This window comes from Ambystoma mexicanum, chromosome 13 (genome assembly GCF_040938575.1).
Source record: "Ambystoma mexicanum isolate Mex_15411 chromosome 13, UKY_AmexF1_1, whole genome shotgun sequence".
NCBI classification, from domain to species: domain Eukaryota; kingdom Metazoa; phylum Chordata; class Amphibia; order Caudata; family Ambystomatidae; genus Ambystoma; species Ambystoma mexicanum.
The window spans coordinates 719,102,758-719,129,480 of NC_090938.1; the positions used below are offsets into that span (position 1 = coordinate 719,102,758).

Consider the following 26,723-nt stretch of genomic DNA (forward strand, 5'->3'; position numbering starts at 1 on the left):
AGGGAAGATATCCTGTGTTAGAGGGTTTCCCTTTAGCTTTCGTTAGGCAGGGAAATCCCCAGCAGAGTAGTGACAGAGTAGTGACAGTGAGGCATTTAATATTATTTATACTTTAATAAAATGGCATATTTTGAACAATCATCAAATAGTTGCCTGCCTCGCATTTCTGACCTCTCGCAGCGGTTAATGCTAAGTTTTGGCACTAGGCGACCGTGAAGTTAAATTATCATTAAGCTGGACTCATTGGCCAGACTGATGCTTCACGAGGACAGTCAGTCAGACCTGTATTCAAACTATTCAGAGGCCGAGGAGGTCCTTTTTGTACTGCCCTCAGGATATAAATAATGTCTTTATTGGCCTTTTGTAGTTCTATGTGCTCTAATCAGAAAGCATAGTCTACTGAGGCCGTAAAGATGGATTTTCAGAATCAGCCCTGGTGCCAGATTCTGAGAGGTCACCCTATTCTGGTGAACAGGACGAGACTAATGTCTAGCCAAATTCTATCAATGTAGAATGACTGAGCAGTAAGGCTTAAACTTAGTGGTGAAGGGTTCAGTGTAGCACACACAAAGCACTCTAATAACTCAAGTTAGGCAGAATGTATACAAGTACAGTAATATTTATAAGGCCTTGGACCAACTCTTATCAATGGAAAATCACAGGTAAGCAAAACTACTAAAAGTACACTAACAACATATGTACATCCGTCATTACGACCTCCAACAAATGGTACAGGGCGGCAACAGCCCTTGCAGTCATGGCTGCCGTCTAGTTCAGTTTCCACTGCAGGAAGGGGAGGGTCCAAGTCACACATGTTCTATCAGATCGGTCTTTTCACCACAATACTTCCGACCGAAATAAGAATGTATTTTTTCAGCTCCTTTTGGGCAAATCTCCTTTTAATATTAACACCCTTTTGAATTATTTTTCTGTATTATAATGTTTTTTAATGTTGTATTCCTCCCTTCTCTAAAGTAAAATGGAAGATTGGTTCTCTTTTTATTGTCCCCTTCAACTTTTCCCCCTCCCCTTCTTTAATGATTTGTTTCAATCCTTCCATTTACCCTTTTTTAGGAGTTATTCTCACTTTCCGACAGTTACATATTTAAAGTTTAATGTTACAATTCATCTTTTTTCACACCACTATTTATTTCGCTAATTTTGATGAGTTTAACTCAACTAGTGCATTATCAATGAAATGTATATGTATTTAGTTTGTTCATCCAATCATGGATGACCAGTTCATTTCTTATCATCAACCCCATTCAAAACATGGTTTTGCTTCTCAGGAACCCCACCAACCAACCACTCATCCGATCATGGCTCATCCAATCATGATTCATCCAATTATGGCTCATCCAATCAAACACTAATCCAAACATGACTCATCCAATCATGGCTCATCCGATCGAAGGCTCATCCGATCGAAGGCTCATCCGATCGTGGCTCGCTACCATGAACCTCGAAGGGTTCATGCTGAAGCTACCCGAGTGACAAAAATGCCCAGAGAGCTTTGTACCAATTGGCATGACTGCACAAAACCAAACCTTTCTGGCAAGCCTCGGATTTCAGGCCTGCAGTAGTCCCAAGTTCAAGCTCACCTGGAAGTGGAAACCTACTCCTCTCTGACCCTCAACCATTGCCCCTCACAAATCATCAGCATCCAACAGTTTGACCACATTTTCCCCAACTTTGATACCAGCCCGAATAATCTTTAAAATAGACTTTATAACATCCAAGGCTGGGCAACCCAGTCACAACCGTACTTAGCCACAACACTAGGGAGGCCAGAGCAATTCTAGAAGCCACATCATTGCAAGACTGGAAACAAACAAATGTTGAAAAGGAAAGATAAAACAGGGGGCGGGTAACAGAAGAAGACCTATCTCCACTGTGGAACGCCGTCCCAACCCACCTCTGCACAGCAGCATTATGCCTGCAGTGGATGAAAAAAACTGAAGACATTGATATTTAAGGGTTTCTCTAAAAACTCGGTGCACCAGGTAATAGCGGTCATATGATGCGCCTCTCGCCCACCAAAAAGCCAGCCCCGCCCCCCGACTCAACCACTGTGATGCGCTCCATTGCCTGGTATTGTAGGGTTTGAAATATGCAAGTACAAGAATACAGGCATATCTGTTCCTCATTGAGATGCGTGTATTTACATGTATTTCAAGTGCAGTGAGATGGTTGGATAATCCTTCCCAACCACCATCATCTCTTGGATGGGCCTGGCCTCATATCTACCTTTTAATTCTGCGAGCAGCTGGGCATGGCGTCTGATGCTCTGCAGCGTCGTCTCCATTCCAGGGGCATCTTCCTGGGGCTTCAGAGCCTTCACTGCACTACACCTGAGAAATATAGAAAGATACTGTGTATAACCCCCGGCTTCCAGAGAAAAGTAAGAGAAAGGGGGTCTCAATGGTAAGATAAGGGGAGGAAAAAGAGACCCCATTACTAAAGATGGAAAAGGAAGGCTCTAAATTACTAAACATGAAAGGAAGGGGAAGCGCATCCCCATAAAGCAGATGGGCGGAGAGCACCACTCATAAATGAGGGACAAGAGACAGGCAGCAGTGAGTGGAGGGGCACAGGAACCACTACTGTGACACACATTCTGAAGGGCAGACCTCAGGGAGGAGAGGGCGGGCTGGGGAATCTCTACTTTTAAGAAATAGTCTTTGAATGGGAGACCCTCTGGGAGGAAAGGGTGGGCTGGCGAATCTATACTGTGACATAGAAATGATACGAGGGATTAGCAGTGTGGATATTCGCACTGGTTTCCGTTTGTTTTATTATCAATATTTAAATAGTTGCAAGTCTGAGGGATGCCAGATGCTGGGTAAGTTCCACATTTTTCCGGATCTATCCATTTGCGTTTTCTAACCTTTTTTGCCTGTTAGGTTTTTAGAACCACTACTGGTGTAGGAATCTGAGACTCCGATCTTAGTGTACCTAAGAGGGTTTTTACACAGAGGTAGGAACATAAGGCTCCCTTGGTAGCGAGGACAAGCAGTTAGACTGAGACTTAAGACATCAGGGGTTTGATGTAAAGTTATGTCATGTTATGTTACCATATCTTGTAAAGCGCACGGTGGCCAAAGGCATCATGGCGCTAGGGAGAGTGAGAACAGGGGCAAAACAAAATCAGAACAAGTGTGTTTTAACCTTCTTTCTGAACTCCAAGTAGTTAGGAGTATTTTTGATGACAAGTGGAAGGCCATTCCACAAAACAGCTGCTGCGATGGAGAACGCCCGTCCACCCACCCGGTCACGATTGTATTTAGGCACTATAAGCTGTTCCATAGTGGTAGAGCGAAGATTACGGGCGGGATGGTAACAGGAAAATTTGGCTCAGAGGTATTCAGCTCTTTGACCGTGAAGGGCCCAGTGAACAATGCACAAGGCCTTAAACTTCACCCGCTGGGCCACCGGGGGCCAATGAAGTGACCGAAATATGAGCACCATAAGAAGTGTCAGTGGCTACTCGGGCAGCCAGAGTTTGGAGCCGTTGCAATCATTTAATCAAGCTCTTGGGTTGGGCTAAATATAGGGAATTACAATAGTCTATCCAAGATAGAACTAAAGCTGCTACCACTGGAGGGCGCAGTGGAGCCGGGATCAAAGGCAATACCTTCCTCAACATTTTCAGTTGAGGATGACCAGCCTGACATACAGCAGAAACTTGTTGGTCCATAGACAGTGAGGCCGATAACACAACACCCAGGTTTTTAACCTTTTTAACCGGAGGCGGCAAAGGTCACAAAGAAGGAGGCCAGAAGGAAGACACCCAAAGAGTGGGATCAGGAGGGTAACCCACCACCATCACCTCAGTCTTATCACCGTTCAACTTGAGCCAATTGTGGTTCATCCATTCTCCAACGGCTGCCAGACACCCCCGCAGACTCGACGACACTATGGGCTGATCAAGGTCTAAATGAATCAGTAGCTGAGTGTCGTCGGCGTACGAGTAGCATCTGATGCCGAAGGAGCGGATGAGACACACAAGGGCCCAGATGTAAATATCGAATAAAATCGGCGAAAAGGAGGAGCCTTGGGGCACTCCACAACTGAGGTGACAGGGGGGGGGCAGAAAAAGAGGCAAAGAGAGGGTCTGTGTCCGATCCGCAATCAACTACTGAAACCAGGCTGCACCTGCCCTGAGATACCAAATTGGGCAAGATGAGATAGCAGGATGGAGTGGTCGACCGTGTCAAAAGCCGCTGAGACATCCAGCAGAATCAGGGCTCCCACCCACCAGTATCTACAAGCCTGGTCATGTCGTCCAAAATGGCGACCAGAACACTCTCCATGCCTCGACCAGGACGAAACCCAGATTGAACAGTGTCAAGAAGATTGGTAGATTCAAGAAAGGTGGATAGCAAGGGAGACACCAGTGACTCTAGGAGTTTAGCCAAGAAAGGAAGAAGAGAAATAGGACTAAAGTTAGATGGGATAGCAGAATCCAGAGTAGGTTTCTTTAGGAGGGGGATTACCCTAGCTGACTTCAATTCGCGTGGGATAAAACCAGTCTGGAGGGAGTCGTTAATGGCTTTCATAATCTCAGACAATAGAGAGGGAGCGATCTCTTTCATGACCCCTAGGGGGATGGCATCCGAGGGGGGAGAACGACAAGTACAATTAACAAGTAATAAAATGTCCACTCAAGTACAAAATGACATCTATTTATTAACAACACATATGCATAAGTAAAAGACACTGGCCCTCATTACAACACCAGCGCTAAACCATGGCGCTATTAGCACCATGGTTGGTGCCGGTGTTGTAATGGGTCCGCCATGGTTCAATGGGGAATTACCACCCCATTCCAAGGTTGGGGGGTGGTTATTCCCCATTGAACCATGGCACTTCCCCATTCCCATTTTCGCCCCATAGGGCTCTATGGGAATGGGGAAGGCGCTAAGTACGGTACCGCAAATTGCGGTACCGTACTTAGCACCAAGGTCCCTTTGCAGGTCCCTACTTTAACGGCTGGTCTATACCAGCCGTTAAGGTCGGGTCCCTCAAAGGGACCTCGTAATTAGGCGCTAAGTGTTTAATGGCGCCGCAGCCTTTTACGGCGCCGTTAAACACTTACCGCCTGGGTCGTAATGAGGCCCACTACATGATAAGTAAGACAAAATATCTACACATATACAAACCACAGGTAGGTGCCCAAAATTGGAACACACCCCACTTTAGAATTCAGTTCAAGTAATGGGTTGAACAATTAGCAAAAACGGGGAGGTGTTAGTACAATTCTTACAAAGGCCTTATAGGTTCAGAAGGCACACCAATTCTAGAATCGATAGAATCAAAGTATCCAAATTTAAAAGGCAGGTCGCCCAGTTTTTGGATACTTTCTAGCAGTGCTCACAGTGCCCCAGTAGGGAAGAAAGAGTCAGCACTAGAATGTCATTGTTGCTTTGAAGGGAAGGGGCAGCTGCCTACCCCAGTTCTCCATGGGGACCTCGGGAGAGATGCCTAGAGTCCGGTTCCAGCAGCATAAGTCAGGCGCAGGTAACTGCAGGAAGGGACTTTATGCCCATAGAAAGGAATAGGGCAGAAGGCCTTCAAAAAAGGACATGCACCTTTTAAGGCCCCTCCTGTTTAGGGCACTACAATCACTGACCTTAATGGAGGGCTATCACACCAGACAAGACAGGGAAGCTAAATCTCCCTTTAAGACAGATGACGCTTACAGAGGGGCAAGGCTTTACTCTCAGTCAGGGGTCGACACAAAGGTACAATTAGTCCACACACACATATCTCTAGAAAATACACTACACTGATATATTGAACAAATTATATATACTTTATTAAGTCACACATAGAAATACATCAGGTAAAATAAGTACTTAATGTATAATACTTAATGTATTAACAAGATACCCAGAATATTATAAAGCAACCAGTAAATGCCTAAAAAGGACTCTCCTCACACCCCCCTGGTCTAGATGCGAGTCCACTGCAACAGGTGGGCACCGAGCATACATTAACAGGGTGTGGGAGTACAAGGGAACCACAAATCCTACAAGTAAATAAAGACCCCTATGAGCCTGCACAATTCAGCACAGTGTCCTAAAGACACAACCTACCCCCGGCATATGTGAAGGCCATAGACCTGGTGGTCAGCACCTAGCACATGTAGGTAGAGGATAGGAGAAAAAGCCTAGCAAAAGAAACCCTGTTACTGCCAGGTGTTTGGATATTCCTTGGGCTATTTCCTCTCACTCTGGCTGCTGCTGTGACCTCACACAGGTTAGTGCTTGCATTACTGTGATAAGTACAGGGTTTCATTCCCAGATGTGGTTTACAGGATCGGGCACCCAGGGATTTACACCTTCACACAGCCAAAACCAGGGAAACCCAAGACAACAACAAAGGCCCTTCCCATGGTGTCGACCTTCAAGCCTGCATTGGAGATTTCGGCAAGGAAGGTGAAGGAACCTGTAAAGAAGGCTCCTGGAGGCTCGGTGGACAAAAGATGAAGGCAGCCCAGCAGCAAAAGATCGCAGGACAGGGATAATGGGTGGAGTCACCCTCAGACGTCCCAAGCTTAAGATCTGGAAGGGGGTTGAGGCATCACGCCACTTCTGGATGGCAGCAGTGACACAGCCAAGTGTAGATTCTAGCACTAAATGATTGGTGGCAGTGGCAGATGGCACAAATAACAGTTCCAGTGTGGAGGCGTTAACAGGGTATAGGTGAGACAGAGGAGACTTCAGGAAGCTTAAACTTCAGAGCCAAAAAACACCAAACCAGGATATGTCCAACCCACTGGAACCTGCCAGTATGGCCAAGTAGAGGCTTTAAACTGGCAAAACAACAGGAATCGGAGGTAAAATCTCAGTAAGCAAGTCAGCAGCAGGCCCAATCACTAGAGGGGTCCTGGGGGCAAAGGATCAGATGACCAACCATTATTGTTAGTCAGTATGACTGCCCCTTAACCGAAACCACCTCAACAGGAACTGCGAGGGAGAGCCTGGGTACTTAGACTGGCCAAACCAAGTTTAAACCAATATGGGGGCTGCCATCGTAGTCTCAAAAAGAGCGCACATAGTCAGAATAGACATTTTAAAGCCACCTCATGGTTGCCCCGAACAAAAGGAGCCTTAAAATACAAAATGGCCAAGAGCAGATTTTAGAACAAATTTACTGGTGTTCCAATGGCTACCAAAAAGGTACATTGGGCGATCCAATGAGGTAAAATGTCTTTCACTCTCGCTGAAAACAGAAATAAAGTACAACTGCCACCAACCTACTCCCTCAACCCTTGAAGGGTGACAGAATCACCCTACAGCAAACATGGGGTGTCTGAGAGGACCCCTAGGACTGAGCCCCTTAGTGCGACCCAATACCATATACTTAAATTCGGTAGAAGGGTCGTAATGGCAGGGGACGTCAAGAGAAGACCCTCTGGTCACCAAAAAGAAGTCAAAGTTCCAAAAAGTGAAGGGAAAAAACAAAACGTTGATGGGCCCATAAATGTGGCCCTAAAATCCCAAAAAATAGCAACATGCACCCTCCCCAGACTATAACCACAGGGAACTGATCCCTTATGGGGTAAGTCACTTCCCTGACTATCTTTCTTGTGGGGCAGTCTTCGCTGACTATAGGTTCAACAGCTACCCTTAGGAATTGTCTTTCTATTGGGAGAGGGGGTCTGTCCCCAAAGCCCCTCAGAAGACCTGATCCTTCTGAACATCTAATAGTTTTTTCTGCAGAACCCTCAGTAGAAGTTTCTTTTCTTTTTTTAAAACTTTATTTATTAAATGCTTGACAAGGCAGAACGGGCAATCATATCGGTAGTATTATACAAGGTTACATGAATTTAGAAGTGGTCTCATTCACGATTATGTTACAGTACATTACCGCTGTGTGGCGCTTATCATGAGGTAACAAATGCAAAACTAACACATGCAGTTTTCAGAGTTCAAAGGGGATCAATGGCAACCGGTCCGTCAGTGGTGATTGTTTGCAGGTACCCTCGGAAAGGTGGCCAGATGTCTGGGGGTTTGCAGCAGGTTGGTTGCAGGGAGATCCAGCGTTCCTCATTTTCTGATGCCCAGGTTACATCGTGGAGCCACTGTTCGATGGTGGCACTAGCTGGCCTAAGCCACAGCAGCAGTATACAGCGCACCGCAAGGATCATGCACAGGCTAGCTAGTTTACGACAGGCTCCCTGAAGTGTTGAAAACTCATGGAACAGGCAGTTCGTAGGATCAATTGTGCAATCTAGCATAGCAGATACAGCAGTGCAAACCCCCACCCCAATACCCCATGATTCTGGGGCAGTTCCAAATCATGTGGAAGTAGCCTGCGTCGTCCATGTGGCACCTGGGGCAGTGGGGAGTGTGATCATGGGACATGATGTGTAGTCTAGCTGGGGTGTAGTGGAATCTATGTAGCACCTTGAAGTGGATCAGGCGGAACCTAGCATTCAGAGAAACCTCCCGGGTTTGCATGCACATAGCTTCCCAGCCTTCGTCAGTGATGTCAGTACCCAATTCCCTTCCCCATGTCTCGCGGAGCTTAGAAAGCGGTTTATTAATCCGTTCCTGAAGCAGTATAGTCTGGATACTACCCCAGGTCTGCATGTATGAGATGTGTGATATAGGCAGCAAGCCTATGGGCAAGCACCTTTGCGAATATGTTAACATCACTATTTATAAGTGACATGGGGCGATATGAACCACAATGCGTAGCTGGTTTACTGGTTTTAAGAAGTACAGTAATCACTGCTTCCCTGAGTGTTGGGGGCAGCTCTCCCTTTGCACAGGCCTCACTCCATAGGGCAGACAGCTGAGGCGTGAGGAGTGACTTTTATAGCATTTATAGAAATCCGTGGTGAGGCCATCCGGGCCTGCGCTCTTACCGGAGGGCAATGGCTCGATAGCCAGCTCTATTGCCTGACAACTCAATCGGTCTGTCGAAGACCTCTCTAGTCTCATCGGAAAGTACAGACAGCGGCAATCCGTCCAAGAATTGTCTATATCCGAGCCGGATGCATCATCATTATTGGCGAAGAGCGCCGCATAAAAGGAGCAGAATACCACGTTTACACCAGTTCATTGTGGACCAAAACCCCATCAGGATCTTGAATTAACGGAATGTGATTCCCACCCTCCTCCTGTCGCACCACCCTAGCCAGAAGCCTACCCGTGCGTTCCCCTTTGCCATATTGTCTTGCTATTACTGTGTTGTCGAGGAACTTCCATTCCCTCTCAGCATGGTGCCTGAAGCTGTCCAGGGCTTCTTTTATTTCGCCTCGTGTAGTGGAGGTGGGGTCTGTAGCATATTGTGTTTCGAGTTGCATAAGGTTTGCCTCAATATTTAGTATATTGCGGCGTATCGCCCTGAGAATCCCCGATTCTTTGGAAAGGGTCATACCGCGGATATAAGCTTTAAAGGCCTCCCAGAGGATAGCCAGGGAGTCCACCGTGCCTGCGTTTATTTTAAAATAGTCTTCCACACATTCCTCTAGCTCGGCTCGAAATACAGAATCTAATCAATCTAGCGCCTGGGGCTTGGGTCTGCTTCTATCGTCAATTTTATTAGTGTCCCAGATATGAGCCACCAGAATGCGAATCGTGTACTGTTGAGTAAAAGGTGTAGCCGCGAGTCTGGGGATGTAGCAGTCTCCAGGCGCCCTCTACCCCCAGTCCAGTCTGTCTCTCAAGTATGGTCGGGCGGCTCTAATCAGCTGCCTGGCCTTATTTCCGTTTCTGTCCAGGTTGAGGTCTATAATGGTATTGAAGTCCATGCCCCACAGGCCAGGAACTAGAGGGTACATTTCCAGCAAGTATGCAACATGAATATAGAAGTCAGGATCATCTATGTTGGGCCCGTAGATATTAAGCATCACCACCTCCAGACCAGATAGCACGCCATGCGTCAGCACATAACGCCCAAGGGGATCGACCCGTGTGGCCTTGGGTGCATATTGTAACGATTTGTGAATAAGGATCATGACACCTCGGCTTTGGGTAGTGTATTGTATATAAAAACGCTGTGTTCCCAACTTTTAGCAAACGTATCGCAGCCCGCCACTATAGCATGCGTTTCTTGCAGAAAGAGGATTCAAGCCTTGTGTTGTTCAGCATACAGCTGTAGCATCAGCATCTTGGCGTGGTTCCCCAGACCTCTAATGTTTCATGCATCTCAGTGTATCAGCCACCATCTGGCCATTGTAAGTGGTAAGCAATTTAGCATGGGGTGGCTGTTTGCGTCATGCAGCCCGGTCCGCAACACAGCAGGGTAAAGAGTTGCGAGTATAGAATGCACAGTAGCATAGAGTTAGAACCGTTGCAGGGGGGAAACAGTAGTTGGCACTGGGGACCCAGCTCAGAGCTACTCATATTAAGTCCTGCGTTGGTACTTAAGCAACGGCCAGTGGGATCAGTCACTAGTGTAGTGAGAGGATAAGCAGGATCACCCAGGGAAGTGTTGGTCCAGGAATTTCATTGCTTCCTCGGGAATTGTGCAGAAGTAAACCTTCTCCGAGCGTTCTACTCTCAACTTGGCGGGGAACAGCATAGCATACTTGACTCACAGGCAGTGTAGTCTCTTTTTCACCACCATGAAGGATTTCCGTTCTTGCTGCTCTGAGACAGAGAAATCCGGGTACAGGTGAACTCTGTTAGATCCCAACATGAGCTCGCCCTTGGCTCTGGCAGCCCGCAGTAACGCATCCCTGTCTCAGTAATTCAAGACTCTGGCAATAATTGGGCAGGGAGGGGCCCCCAGCTTAGGTTTTGCAGTTAATGAACGGTGAGCACGTTCTATAGCAAACTGAGGCGAGAGCTTGGGGCATTTGAGCAGGGAGACAAGGGTGCACTCAACATAGTCCTCCATGGAGCCAGTGATTTTGTCCTCTGGGATTCCAATTATGCGTATGTTATGCCGTGATCGGGATTCCAAATCTTAATTTTTCTTGCTGACAATATACACCTGCTTGGTGAGTGCGGTCAAGTCAGTCCTGAGTGAGTTGATGTTGTCTTCAGCTACCCCGACTCTGGACTCAACTTCGGTTACCCGGGTATCGTCTTTTTCCATGCGGGCCTTTATGGCACTAATCGTACCGCTTATGTCGTCGAGTTTGGTGTTGAGAGTTGTGAACCCCTCACACATGAAGTCCATCATCCACTGCATCTCCGTGTTCTCCCCACTGTGGGAAGGCGAGGGCCCGCCACTGCCTCGTCAGTTTCTCCTGGTTCTTTGTTGGCAGTTTTGATGAACATATTTATGGAGCTTTGTTTTATGCCCCCTTCTTTGTCCATGCGCCTCCTGTTAGGGTGATGGGCACGTGGGCTGTGTGGGGCAGCAACCGCCGGAGCGAGCCTAGGGAGTCCTGCAGATATGGAGAGTGCAACGTCCAGGGAAGTATGCCCCACCCGGGTCGCTGGGTGGGCCAGCTGTAGTAGGGACACCTGCAAGGCCGCCGACCACAGGCCTGCTGCACAGGAGGTCGTCAGGGGGCCGATCCCAAGGGTTCGCAGCCCCTGCGCCAGCAGAGAGCACAACCCCGCCGGAGCAACAGGTGCAGCCCGGGTGCAGCAGTTCCTGTGGCTATGCGCCCCAATGCGCAGGATAGGGATAACAGTTATGTGGCACGTAGCCCTACGGTCCAGTACTTCTACGTAGAATTTGGCCTTATTGTTCAGGAAGGGAGTGGATGGGCGCCCCGGTGAGTATCACAGGAGTAAAGGATAAGGGCACACGGGTGCCCAGTCACTCACCACACTGTCTTTAGCAGGGGTAGGCGGTATGCCCCCCGGGCGCAAGAGCACTGAGTCAGCAGCGGCAGCAGTGGCTAGGTGATCGTAGGTGCATGGGGCCCAGTCGTCTTTGGGGTCAGCAGGCAGCCACTCGTGATGCCTCACAGGCCCCTGCACCCACCCCCACCACCTCACTGTCAGGACAGAGGGCGCTGGGGCCTGCTATGTACAGGGTCAGCAGGGGAGGCAACGCATCGCCAGGGATGGATCCCCCAATGTTTCCAATAATTTTGTGCACAGTGAGGGTGTTTTAGTGCAGCTGTGTCAATAACGGAGACCACATAGTAACCAGGTCAGGACGCCTTAGAGTTTGCGCATCACGTAGTGAGCCCAGCAGGATGGTGGCGTGCAGATCCCAGTGAGTAGCACCGGGCAAGGTTGGCTCCCTATCCGGATAGTTCTGCCTCCAGGATTATGGCTGGCGGCCATAGCGGTCATCCACACCCCCCGGAGTGGGGGGTACAACCGCAGCCCAGAGAAGGTTCCAGTGACATGTACAGAGTTCCGAGCTCTGGCGGCACAGGGCAGTGTTAATATGGGCCGAGATTCACCATGTGTCCAGGCGCTCCCAGAGGGATATGCTGCTTCTTTCTCCACTGCTCACAGCTGGTGCGGTCCCAGCACTCCGACCAGACAGGTGTTGGTGACTGTCAGGTCCGAGGGCTCTGTCCGTCGCAGCACCTCGCCAGTGTCCGTCACCTGCTTTTTTTTTTTAAAATGTATTTTATTTTATAACGACCACACAGTGCAACAGAACATAAATAGAACACATCAAGCCACAACAAAGGCCAAACAACAGATATGAAAAAGAAAAGAAAGAAAAAACAGAACAGAATTAACTTAACAATCCCCTTCCCTCCCCCCTATGAGCCTGTAGGGTGTCCACCATCATTGTCCGTTCCGTGTGGTGGGGTTCCGTCGCTCTCAGATCCAGCCGAGGTCGACCCCGTACTAAACAGTTCAGCCAATAGCACCTTCCATGCCGTGAGGGAGCTCACCTCTTCCTCCCCTCCTGCCCTGCTGGCCTCCCACCATGCTGTCGTCTCGGCGGCAGCCCATTTCTGGAGGTCACGCCACCATACCTCCACCCGTGGCCTCTGACAATTCTTCCATCCCATGGCTATTCTGCGTTTGGCAAGTGTATAAGCCAAATCTTTAAGCTTCTCCACGTGCCGAAGCTTGCGTGCCCTGGGGTACCCTCCAAGCAAACAGGCCCAGGCTGAATCTATCTTAAGTACAATGCCCCTCCCTGCCAGCTTCTGCGCCACTTCACTCCAGTAGGTTGCAATCACAGGGCAGGCCCAGAACATGTGAATCATATCAGTGTTCTCTGTGTTACACTTGGGACACGCCTGACGCCTAGCGTCTCGAAATCTGGAAATTCTCAGGGGGGTCATGTATGCCCTATGCGTGATATATAGTTGTATCTGTTTAAACCTGGCATTCCTCGATACTTTTTTGTGGTACCCCAGGGCGCGCTCCCACTGCCCATCCGCCATCGGGGCCCCCATCTCTGTTTCCCATTCCAACCTCAGGTACCCCAAATCCTTCCCAACCTTTGCCATCAGCATCTCGTACAGCCTGGAGACCTCATGCCCGCCCTCGGATGCGTCATACATAATCTCCAGCGTCGCATCCGGCTCGTCAGCCAATACGGTCTCGGGCCAAGTGCTCCGGACCTCCCTGACCACTCTGTGGAACGTCATGTATTGCCCCGCATGCAGCCCCGCCCCCGCCTCTAGATCTGCGAACTCCGCCAAGGCCCCATCCTGCCAAATGTCCCCCAAAGTGACCAGCCCCACTGACTCCCAGTATGTTCGCAGGATGGCCCTAAGCTGTCCGTCTTCCCCTGCCAAGGCCACCAGCGGCAGCTGCGGCATGCACGGCAGGGGATCCCCCATCATCCGGCAGGCTCTTCGCCACATGTTCCTGCCCAACGCTAGCATCTTAGGACGCCCCCTCATCCATGTGCTGGATACCCAAATAATCTCTCGCAGGTAGAAGGGGGAGCAGTCCTTTCCCAACAGTCTATGTTCCGGGGTTTCGTCGTCCGAAAGCCACTTGGCCACGTACTGCAGCTGCGCTGCCACGTAGTAGGCCTCAAAGTTCGGCAGCCTCACGCCGCCTTTCTCATAAGCCTTCTGCAATTTCCACAATGCGACCCTGTTACGCGTGCCCTGCCATAAGAAATCTCTACATACCCTATGTAGTCTAGCAAAAAACCCCTTGGGTATCATGTATGGAATGTTATTGAAATAATGCAGCAGCCTAGGTAGCACGACCATCTTAAGCATAGCACCCCGGCCCATCATCGCTAAGGGTAGTTTCTCCCAAAACCTCATGCACTTCTCGATCCTCCCCACTGCCAATTCAGTATTGTGCCTGTGTTCCTCCCCGGTCGTGTGATATACGTCTATGCCAAGGTACCGAAAGGTGCTTGTCGCCCATGGGATTCGCAATACTGGCAACCTCTCAGCCGGTATCCCCACATAGCCGCCCAGCGGGAACAGGGTGGATTTCCGAGGGTTGACCGCTATACCAGAAAGCCAAGCAAACCTCTCCATCACCTCCAAGACATATTGCAAGTTCTCTTCAGGGTATTGGAGGTACAACAGCATATCGTCGGCATACAGGGATATCAGATGGCTCTCCCCCCCCACCTCTATGCCCACCGGGTCATACTGTTGCCGGAGGTAAATTGCCAAGGGCTCAAGGGCCAGGATGTACAACATTGGGGACCAAGGACATCCCTGCCTGGTGCCTCTACCTAACTGCCACCTATCCGACACTACTGCCCCCGTACGAACTCTGGCTAGAGGCGCGCTATATAATAATTCGGCCCACCTCCTGTACCCTGGCCCCATTCCGAAGTGATCCAGTGCCGCCAACAGCCACGGCCAACGAACAGAGTCGAACGCCTTGACCGCATCCAGCGCCACTATCGCCATTTCGCCGTCTTTGCTACATCCCCATTCGACCACTCTGTGTAGGCGTCTATGGTTGTGGGTAATGTTCCTGTCCGGGACATAGCCCGTCTGGTCAGGGTGAATCAGCTTGCCTATCACTCTCCTCATTCTAGCCGCCAAGACAGCTGTTAGGATCTTGCTGTCCTGGTTCAGCATTGACAAGGGTCGATAGGAGCCGCAACCGTGTCCCGGTGTATTGTGCTTGGGGAGTGGCACTATGACCGCTTCCCTGAGTGATTCTGGTAGCTGTCCCAGCTCAAACGCCTCATTAAACATGTCCAGCATGGGTGGGAGTACCTCCTCCCCATACGCCTTATAAAACTCGCTGGGGAACCCGTCCGCCCCCGGGGCCTTGCAAGTGGGCAGCTGTCGCACTATTTCTCTGAGCTCTTCCAGAGTGATCGGAGCATCCATCTCCTCTCGCTCTTCATCGCTGATTCTGGGCAGGCCTATATCCCCGAGTACTTCATCTATCTCCTCTCGGCTCCCCCCTTCCCGATCTTCATACAATGTTTGGTAGTATTCTGCGAATGCCCCATTTACCCCTTCTTGCGTATCGATCTCCGCACCCCCTTCGGTGATGACCGATCGGATCGGAGCCCTAGGGGTTTCGCTCTTATATAGCCAAGCGAGGAGCCTGCCTGTCTTGTCCCCACCCGCATGCAACCTCTCAATGTACTTCGTATAATTCAGGTTACAAAGTCTGTCCCAATGCCCAGAGCACCGCTGCTGCAGCTCAGTAACTACTTCCATATCGGTCCCACCCTTCTCCAATTCTTTTTCCAGCTCGATCTCGGCCTCTCGCAGGTCGGTCAGGATTCCGCCCATTAATCCCTTGGACTTCGCGATAGCAACTCCCCTCATCACCACCTTAAAAGCCTCCCACAAAGTACCAGCCGATTTGACACTCCCTGTGTTCGACTCAAAGTACGCAACTATCTCCTCCCTCATGTCCTCCTTGAATACCGGATCCCGTAGCGCTTCCGCCCGAAGGCGCCATGTTGGAATCCGTGCACGTGGGGGGCGCAGCCGCCAATGCATGATTAGGGGCGAGTGGTCCGAGAGGACCCTCGCCCTGTAGTCAATCTGTTCACACTCCGTAAGAATGTCTGGAGTGGCAAAAAAGTAGTCGAGCCTCGTGTGCAGTTGGTGCGGAGCCGAATAGTGCGAATACTGCCTCCCACCCGGGTGTCTCGCTCTCCACACGTCTACCAGGCCTAGATCCGCTAGCAGCGACTGCAACACCTTGGCCGCTGGGCTGGGCCTAACCATTTTGTCATCCGACCTGTCCTCCCTGGGGTTAAGCACACAATTAAAGTCTCCACCCCAGATTACTGTGCTCCCCATCCCTTCACCGAGTCTCGCGCACAGTGTCTTGAAGTAAGTCGCTGTGTCCTGGTTGGGCGCATAAGTGTTTATGATACAGACAACTCTACCTTCCACAATCCCCCGAACCATGGCCAGCCGCCCGTCCGACTCCACAACCTCCCCCAAGAGCTTGAACGGGACATGTGGTGCAACCCAAACCAGCACACCCCTGGCATACGCAGAGAATGTGGATCCAACCACTGTCCCCCTCCATTTTCTCCGCACCATTTCAAGTTTATCCCGTGTCAAATGCGTCTCCTGTAACAAGGCCACGTCTATCCTCTGCCTCTTCAAATACAACATGACCTTATTACGCTTCAGGTAGCTATTCAACCCTCTAACATTCCATGTCAATACCTTAAGGTCTCCCATGATTTATCCGTAGCTCCCACTTCCCCCTCTGGTCTGATCGCCTCCCCCCAGTCCCGACTACATCCCTTCTCAGTTTCTTCCCCAGGCTCACATAACAACTAACACCCCCCACCCCCCTAACCCAACCAACCGCCCAGCTCCATCCCTGGATCTCAGTCATCCCCGTGTTCGGTTCTCTACGGAAGCCCCCGTAGAGAACCCGACAGGGTGTCACACCCCACACAGTGACTAACCTAACCACACACTGGGGTACGAATAAAACGGCCCTCGGATGCCCCCTACACATTTATATCCGCGCTCGCGGACCATGTTCGAAACAGTTAAAAAGTGCATCCCCATCACAAAGTGGCAAAGACTATATTCCAGTCCAAATGTTCAAAGTCCGCCGGGCCCACTGTTTCACTTAACTCTCCCTGCTCCGTCCGCCATCTGCTCATCAGGCTCCTGAGGGCAGTTCTGCGCATCGAGCCATTCCATGGCCTCCTCAGGGGTGTCGAAAAACAGCGTCTTAGCCTTGAAGAAGACCTTAAGTTTGGCTGGGTAGAGTAACATATACTTGAAACCGGCCGTCCGCAGGCGCCTTTTGACCGCCCCAAAGTTCATCCGACTGCACTGCACTTGTAGAGTGTAGTCGGGGTAAGCAGTGATGGTTGCCTCCCCTCGCCGTATGGTGCCCCCTTTACGAAAATGTTCCAGAATCTTCTCCCGGTCTTTGTAGTTGAGGATCTTGGCGATCACGGGCCTGGGCGGATTACCCGGCGGTGGCCTTCTGATCAGGGCCCTATGTGCCCTCTCCACTGCAAATCCCTGCGTTAGGGCACCTCCGGTGATCTCCTGCAGCAGCAAAGTCTCAATAAAATCTGTGGGATTCTGGCCCTCCGCTCCCTCCGGTAGGCCCACAATCCGGATGTTGTTTCTGCGGGCCCGACCTTCTGCCTCTTCAGCCCTGCTTTCCAGGTTGCCTACCCTCTGCACCAGGGCATGGATCTCTCGTTTGTGCGCGGTGCATTCCGCCACAGTCGGGCCCATCTCCTTCTCCAGGGTCTCTGTGCGCTCGGCCAGGGTTCGCACATCTTGCCTCAGGAGGTTCACGTCCTCCTGTACCGCCCCGACCTGAAGTTCCATCGCAGTTTTCAGTTCGGCCACCGCAAGTTGGAGTTTGATCTCCCATGTCGCCTTCAGATCTGCGATCGCTGCCAGGACCTCCTGGTTCGTTCCTCCTGCGGCCATCTCCTTGGGCTGGGCCTTCTCTTTGCTCCTGGTCCCCTCGGTGCCAGGCGATGTCTTGGCAAATTCGTCGAGCGTGGGCTGTTTATTCTTCGCCCTCAGGAGCTTGCTCGTCATATCTTCGATCAGGAGCGTCCCTTCGATCTCGCTTAGGCCCCAGGCCTGGGGGCACTATGTCCCCCCGTCGCCACACAGTTTCGGCTACCTCCAGTCAAGCTTGCTTTCGCTGGATCGCGCTGAACGTGAACTGAGGGAATCGCCTCCAGAATCCGGTCCCCGATCCTTTGTCCCAACATCAAGCGACGGCAGCCATTTTGTCTGCCGGCGAAGCTCCGGCCCAAAAACTTCACACGGCTCCTGAGTACACAAGCGCTGCACAATCCCGTATGAGAATGCATCCACATGTGCAGCCGAGCTTCGCATTTACAGTCATCACCGTCTATGCCACATCGTAGCGGCCGTTGCGCGGATTCAGCCGGATAATGTTCGGATCAGCGGGAGCTCCCGTTCAGGCACGTCCTTTCACATGGCGTCCAAGCCACGCCCCCCCGTCCGTCACCTGCTTCAGCGCTTCCAGCCCCCCACTAGGAGCCGCCGCGTGTGATGATTTGCAGGCGCTGCCAAAAACGGATCCAGTTGCAGGCCGCGTGCCGGAGGGCAACGGCAACAAGGGAAGGGAGCCGGTGTGTTGCGTAACACCAACACCCGACATGTAGGCAGGGCTTCCACCTGGTCCCGCTCCACTCTGTCGAAAGGGGCCCGTGGAATTAATGGTGAGTATGTCAGGGGTGATGAACATACGGTGTAGAGGTGCAGTGCCTTGTTTCCTAGAGTAACTGATTCATAAATTACATAATAAATTACTTAACTTAATAATAAAATTCAGGTGCTCCTGTATGGGTCTCGGCCACAAGACCTATATGACAAATGAAAAAGAGGATGGTCCACCTTGGAACAGGTGGGCTAACACAGGGCACACTTTCGTCTGACCGAAGTCAGTGGTAACAGTCAGGAAATTCTCGGTGGAACAAGTGTGTTGTTAATTTGCTTAAAGATGCCACACTAGTATCATTCAGGTATATAAATATATATTTCAAAGACTGCACATTTTAATTGAAACATAATATCACAAAATCTCTTTAAAGTAAATACAATTCATTCAATACATTAAATGTGGACAATTTTCGACATTCAATCGTCATTTTTTATACACAAAAAACTGAAAATTCATTTCATTTTCAATATAAACCAGTGTCTTTAAATTCGGAATCGTAAATTTGTACGACGCGTTTCGGGACTAGCCCTTCATCAGGTACAGTTTTCAACTTTTAATTCCCTGAAAATAAACATAATAAATTGGTATAAGCCTTAAATTGAATTTCAATATTATTCATTTTGTGGCTATTTATCATTTGAAGACAAGGAACTGACCTGTGTCCTTTAAATGTCCACTTGTGACTGGAAATGGTTCGGTAGAGTGTAATTCACTCTTGGGTTATCTGAGGCTCAACGCTATGTTGGGCTACCACCTAGTAGAGAAATGCATTTTTTACCAACACTTACCATGAATCCAATTTACTAAAACCGTGAGTGGGACACAGTCGCTCTGCAAGAAGCGCTGGGTCCCACTCCATGGTAATCTCATCTGTATTTACAAGGTATAAGGTTCTGGCTACTTACCGTCTTCACGGTGGTTCTGGACTTAATTTTGTGTTTTTAGTTACACACACGGATAGTTATCTGGTGCTCTGTCATTTTGGTTTCAATTTCCGTGACTTCTACTTGCTGCCTCGAATGGGTATCCAATCTGTAAATGGTTGTATATTTGTTAGATAATTACACCGCTATGTCTTTGTTAATTTTCTAAACGCTGTAGTGCCGCTGGCAATCATTCCAAAATGCTGCAGTGTGGTAGGAAAATCATTCCTCTGCTGACTTACTTGCTGCACTCTGTGCGTACTGGAAGGCTCGAGCTGTAAGTCTTCTTTAGCCCTTGCTGGCGCTTAGTATGCTGATATTCCAATGATTTTATTCTTTCTCCTTAGCGCAGCGTTCGTTCGTAGTATCCAGAAAACAAAGTAATCGCTTCCGCATGTCCTGAAATTAAGACGCAAGTGTTCTACGTCCGTGTTGCCATTAACAATGCCGTTGTCTGGGAAACAGTTGAGGCTCATGGGTAATTCTGCCTTCGTAGTATTTCCAGTTTATTCCGGGCGCCATCTTGGAATATTGCCGCGATTCATAGTGCTCATCCAGTAAATGTAATCTTTCCTTGGTACCGGCTATCGCAATTTGTAAATCTGTTTAATTACTTTTTATTTTATTGTTTTGCTATAGATAATATAGATCTGCAATTTAGCATTTGATATTACTGTCCGACTGAAAGTCTGTAGAGTAACGTAAATAGCCCCAGAGGAAGGTGCGTTCTGGTGAATATCTCGTGATGTTTTTTTAGAAAACACTGGGTGTATTAGTTTCTCATTCTATTGTCTGTTTGTGACTTATAGATCCAAAGTGTTGACAAGCAGAAGTGTAAGTAGAATATTCATGTCACCAGTCTTCAGAGAATATACCTTGTAGCCATTTAAAGATGACAGCTCATATCCCAATCACTGTTCATTCCTGTAGGGTGCATGGAGTTCAATAGGTCAATCCAGAATAATTCACATTGTAACAGTGATTTTGCCATATTGCCTCCTCTTCTTGACAATGTTACATGTTCCAAAATGATAAATTTGATTTGGGCTATTGAATGAGATTCCCTCAAAAAATGTTGGGCTACTGGTGAGCGGTCATTCTTTAGTCTAATATTTGACTTTTGTTCAGACCAGCTAGTTTTTGCTTTTCTTGTTGTCATTCCTACGTAAAAAATCCCACAGGGACATTTGATCCCATAGATGATATTTTAGTATTGCAGGTTGATGCATGTCGTAGTTTGAGCTTGTATCCCCTGTGAGGGTGATTGATGTATTCACCCTTTATCAAATTGTTGCAGTTATTGCAGTTATTGCAAGGGAGGGCTCCCTTGTGTTTTTCATTTGTGGTTCTTTTTGCTGAAAAATCTGCTTTGATTAGATTATCTCGTATGGATCTGATCTTGCTGTATGCAAATACTGGCAGAGTTGGAAATAGTTTTGCCAGAGTTGGGTCCAATGTCAGGATTTTCCAATGCTTTCTAACAATCCTCTTTATTTTGTTGCTCTGATTGGAGTAAGTTGTCACGTACAAAAGATTTTCAATTTTTTTCTTTTCATTAGGACCTAGAGCTTCTTGTCTTTGGATCTGTGCGGCTTTAGTTGCACATTGTTCGACTGTCAAACGGTCGTATCCTCTTTCTTCAAATTTTTGGGATAAATCTTGAGTCTTGTTGATGTAGTCGTTTGTTAGATGTTAGATACTGTCATACGCAGCCAGGCCGATTGGCGGATACTTCCGCATTGGAGGCTCCGGCGCAGACCGTAGTTCCAGCACGTTGTGTCCGCTTACGTGCAGTCTCGGTCTAGCTCTCCTGCAACATGGCGGTCACTGGGAGGTACTTCAGCCTCTCACTCCCAGCGATCGCTGCGTTGCAACCCCGTAGCTTCTGCTTACTGCCTTTGGGTGAGAACGCTAGTTTTTTCCGTCTCGCGGCTTGTTCCGCTCTATTCCTTTAGCCTCTCCTCGCTTCTGGCAAGGCTTTTTCTCCCTCTCTCTCGCTCTCTCTCTCTCTCCTCTCTTTCGTTTTGCCTTGGCTTCCCTTCTGTTCCCGCGGCTCGCTCGGGCCGCCGGCACGAGTCTCTCTCGCTACTCCTTCTTGCGGAGCGAGGGCTTCTTGGTCTCCGCCCCTATCAGCTCCTGTCTGCCTCCTCCAATCCTCAGAAGCCGACCACCCACTCTTCCGCTACCACTGGAGCCTACGTACCATCTATCTCCTTGGAAGACTCCTGTTTGGCCTCATTCCTTACAAGGGTTTTTTCTGCCGTTAAGGCTTTTTCCCTTGTCGCCTGCTACGGGAGAGGAGTCCCAGGACTGCTTGTTTCAAGCATTCACTGTGGCTTCCTCTCGTGGTACACAAGTGTCTTCGGCTACGAAGAGAGACTTCTGCTCACGTCGGCATCTTAATACAGAGGAATTGGAGGATTACCGATCAGGTGAGGAGAGTGGGGAGGAGAGGGAGACACATGGACAGTTTGCAACGCCAAGAGAACACAATGTCGGCCGAAGAACAGATCCAGGAACTCTGGAAGGCGGTTCAGGGCTTGTCACAAGAATTACAGACGGTTAAGGCTGAAAACGTAGTTCTACGACAACTTGCCACGACTCGAGAGGTTCCGCCTGCTGAACTACCGATAATGTCGCTCACTTCGGGGAAGTTTGATGGTTCACCAAAGAAGATAAAAGAATTTATGGAGGCTTGTGTGGTGTACTTTACATTTAGGCCTCGTTCCTTTGCTACTGATCAATCCAAGGTAGGCTTTTTGATCTCAAACATGATTGGTAACGCCCTTGCTTGGGCCACGCCATTGGTGACCATGTGGGAGTCCACGCCTTACCACATTATTGTTTACCCTACCAGGAGGTCTTCAAGGAGACAATACCTGCGGATCTGCCTCCACACAGGCCTGAGGATTGCACCTTGGAGCTAGAACCTAATGCTTTGGTTCCTTTCAGCAGGATGTTTTCCTTAACCCAAACTGAGAGACAGGTATTAAGGAACTACTTGGATACTAATCTGCAAAACGGCCTTATTCAACCTTCCAAGTCTCCGGCAGGAGCTTCTTTGTTTTTCATAAGATAGAAGGACTCCACCGATTTGCGTCCTTGCATAGATTACAGAGGACTTAATAAGGTTACAATCAGAAACCGCTATCCCATGCCGCTCATATCAGAGATCATAGAGGCCGTACAGGGGGCCCGCATATTCACCAAACTAGACCTTTGGAACGCATACCATTTGCTTCGCATTGCCAAGGGAGATGAATGGAAGACGGCTTTTCGCACCCCGTTCGGATTATACGAATACAAAGTAATGCCATTCGGATTGGTAAATGCCCCAGCTATATTTCAGCGATTCATGGATCGATTATTTTCTGATCTACTACTGGTTACGGTCATCATCTATCTGGATGACATTCTGATTTACTCATCTGATTTGGAATCCCAGATCATTCATGTTACTCAAGTACTGGAGCGCCTTCAACGCTATAAACTTCTGGTCAAACCCGAGAAGTGCGTATTTGCAGTCTCCTCCGTTCACTATCTCGGATACATTCTCTCTGGAGAAGGGATTTCCATGGATTCAGGCAAGGTCGCTGCTATACTCGATTGGTCCTCCCCAGACAACATAAAGGAGGTACAAAGATTTCTTGGTCTCTCAAATTTCTACAGGAGGTTCATTCCAAACTTCTCAGAGATAGTACTTCCCATTACAAGACTCTTGAGGAAAAATTCAGTGCCTTTCCTATGGTCACCCGAAGCTGAACATGGTTTTAGGAACTTAAAAAGATTGTTCTGTTCTGCTCCGATTCTTCGACATCCGGATCAAAACCGACAGTTCATTGTTGAGACTGACGCCTCTGCCATGGCTATAGGGGCAGTTCTTTTGCAATCCTACGATGGTGTGCAACATCCAGTCGCCTATCTCTCGAAGACTTTGTCTCCTAGCCAACTCAACTATTCGGTTCTAGACTAGAAAAGGAACTACTCGCCATGAAGCTGGCATGTGAAGATTGGCGACATTTACTGATGGGTGCGCGACATCCTTTTCTCATTAGGACAGACCATAAGAATCTCAAGGCATTACAAAACATGGAGTGCGTAAATTCAAGGCAAGCCCAATGGGCTTATTTTTTTGCCCAATACGACTTTCATATCACCTATATACCTGGTACCTCAAATAAGGTTGCAGATGCCTTGTCAAGGAAGGAAGTTCCTGGAGACTGTATCCCTCATTCTCGGGAAGTTATGTTCAAGAGAAACAAGATCCTGGGACTTGTCAATGTTTTCTTTCAAGAAGTGAAGACCGCGTTGGCATCTGAAAGGCCGAAGTTTCTTAGGTTACGAGGAGGGAAATATACCGAGAAGGAAGGTTTAGTGTTTTACGGTAACCGACTGTACATTCCAGATGGCCCTTGGCGTAAGAAGATCATTCATTTGGGCCATGATCCACTTACCGCGGGTCATAGAGGAGTGCATAACACTACTGAACTTATTGCAAGAAGGTTCTTCTGGCCTGAATTGAAAGGAGAGGTTAAGGAATATATCAAGACCTGTCCAATATGCGCCAGAGCAAAATATCCATCTGGCAAGCCCTTAGGTTTGCTGACCCAACCAGAGATGCCTACACGCCCATGGGGTCTCATCTCTACCGATTTTATTGTGGATCTACCAGAGTCCGAATCCTGTACTTGCATCATGGTGACGATAGATACTTTCACTAAATTGGCACATTTTTCCCCGCTACCTGGCTTACCTACCGCCACTCAGATGGCAGAGACCTTTACACGAGATGTTTTTCGACTACATGGCTTACCTGACAAGATCATTTCCGATCGAGGTAGTCAGTTCATCTCAAACTTCTGGAAGGCTTTGTTTTCTAGAGTTGGCGTGGAAAGAGCACTTTCTTCTGGTTTCCACCCTCAGTCGAATGGCCAGACGGAACGACTGAACGCCACCTTGGAGCAATATCTGAGATGTTATAACCACCGACATCAAGACAACTGGGTGTCATTGTTACCCACCGCGGAATTTACGTACAACAATTCTACACATTCCGCGATAGGTCTTACTCCTTTTTTTTGCACGTATGGAGTGCATCCCCGATCCATTTTTCCCATGATTCCAGTTCCTACAAACTCTCCCACCGCGGAAGCAGTGCTTCAGTCCATTGCAGAGGTGTATAAGACTGCTGAATTCAGTCTGAAAAGGAGCAGGATCCAAAACAAGGAACAGGCGGACAAACGTCGGCAGGGCTGTCCCGATTGGAAGGAGGGAGACAAGGTGTGGCTCTCTACTAAATTTCTGCCTCGATGGGTTCACCCTTCCAAACTTTCTCCTCGCTTTTTGGGACCTTTTTCTATTCTATCTAAGATCAACCCTGTCTCTTTCAGATTGAAATTGCCTCCCACTCTCAGTCGCATTCATCCTGTTTTTCACTCCTCCCTTCTCAAACCTTTTTGTTCCGGATCCCCACCTAAGATCCCTTCCCCGTCTGCAGGTTCAAGGTTCTGGAAGTACGAAGGAATACGAAGTTTCGGCCATTTGTGACTCCAGATTCTACAGGGGACGCTTGGAATACTTGGTCTCGTGGAAGGGTTACCCGGAGTCGGAGGACTCTTGGGAACCGGTCTCCCACATTCATGCCCCCCGGTTGTTGAGTGGTTTCCATCGACTTTTTCCGGGAAAGCCTGGGGGGTTTCGCTTTGAGAGGGGGCATACTGTCATACGCAGCCGGGTCGATTGGCGGACACTTCCGCATTGGAGGCTCCGGCGCAGACCGTAGTTCCAGCACGTTGTGTCCGCTTACGTGCAGTCTCGGTCTAGCTCTCCTGCAACATGGCGGTCGCTGGGAGGTACTTCAGCCTCTCACTCCCAGCGATCGCTGCGTTGCAACCCCGTAGCTTCTGCTTACTGCCTTTGGGTGAGAACGCTAGTTTTTTCCGTCTCGCGGCTTGTTCCGCTCTATTCCTTTAGCCTCTCCTCGCTTCTGGGGAGGCTTTTTTCTCCCTCTCTCTCGCTCTCTCTCCTCTCTTTCGTTTTGCCTTGGCTTCCCTTCTGTTCCCGCGGCTCGCTCGGGCCGCCGGCACGAGTCTCTCTCGCTACTCCTTGCGGAGCGAGGGCTTCTTGGTCTCCGCCCCTATCAGCTCCTGTCTGCCTCCTCCAATCCTCAGAAGCCGACCACCCACTCTTCCGCTACCACTGGAGCCTACGTACCATCTATCTCCTTGGAAGACTCCTGTTTGGCCTCATTCCTTACAAGGGTTTTTTCTGCCGTTAAGGCTTTTTCCCTTGTCGCCTTCTACGGGAGAGGAGTCCCAGGACTGCTTGTTTCAAGCATTCAATGTGGCTTCCTCTCGTGGTAGACAAGTGTCTTCGGCTACGAAGAGAGACTTCTGCTCACGTCGGCATCTTAATACAGAGGAATACCGATCAGGTGAGGAGAGTGGGGAGGAGAGGGAGACACAATTGGACAGATACGCACTGACACTAAGTCAGTGGAACGTAGGGATTATAGAATGTTCTTCTGTTAGAGTGCTTATATGCATTCCTGTCCCGGCGGCTGATCGCTCTGGGCACCTACATTAAAGCTCTTATCATAAGCTTTTACCAGTATCCTCATTTATTACAAATGGCAACGAGGATTACCTAAAAGGCCCCCGGAGTTAGCCCCACTGCGCTGCCGATGGTGCCATGCACCGCACATCCACGAACAGCTGACCGCGCTCCTGCATCCAATTGCGGTCCCTCCTGACGACATCGGAGGCCAGCCCTTGACGACAACGCAGGTAGGAGATATCTATATATCGTGCCTGTGATGCGTTGGTCAAAAGGGACATTTCGGCAACGATAGTACCGCATACTAGTATCTCAGCATAAAGCCCATCATTCGAATCGCTGGCCAACGACAGGCTGGCGATTCGAGGAAAGGACCTTAATGAGTCATATTTGCGTGCTGCCATTTTGAGGACTATTATCCTGTTGCCACAACAACGGCAAGGCGAAACAAGCATGGAACGAAGTACAGTTGCTCACACTAGTAATACCGTCTGATAAAGATCACAACACACATAGCCGGCACGCGAAGGGAGACTACAAAGAGCCTGTCAACACAGGCCAATAGAAAACACAACATCTATAAAAAAAAAAAATTACTGACCAAACTTATATGTGATCAAGACAGACAAGTGTGCTGAAGACACACATTATTGGTATTGGAAGCATAAAAGACACTGCACAGACCAAGATTGTGCACAAGTGTGGTGAGAACACACATCATCGGTACTGTGAACACAAAAGATACTGCACAAACCAA

The 26,723-nt window shown here is 49.1% G+C and overlaps 1 protein-coding gene across 6 annotated transcripts in view; it reads right to left on the minus strand.

The window, feature by feature from the left end:
* Positions 1 to 26,723, minus strand: part of LOC138521795 (E3 ubiquitin-protein ligase TRIM39-like) — a 196,707-nt gene that overhangs the window by 106,134 nt on the left and 63,850 nt on the right. For all 6 annotated transcript variants that reach the window (XM_069634893.1, XM_069634889.1, XM_069634888.1 and 3 more), the window contains one exon: positions 2,248 to 2,351. In XM_069634893.1, the coding sequence (XP_069490994.1) occupies positions 2,248 to 2,351 (104 nt within the window). The remainder of the gene's footprint in view (positions 1 to 2,247; positions 2,352 to 26,723) is intronic.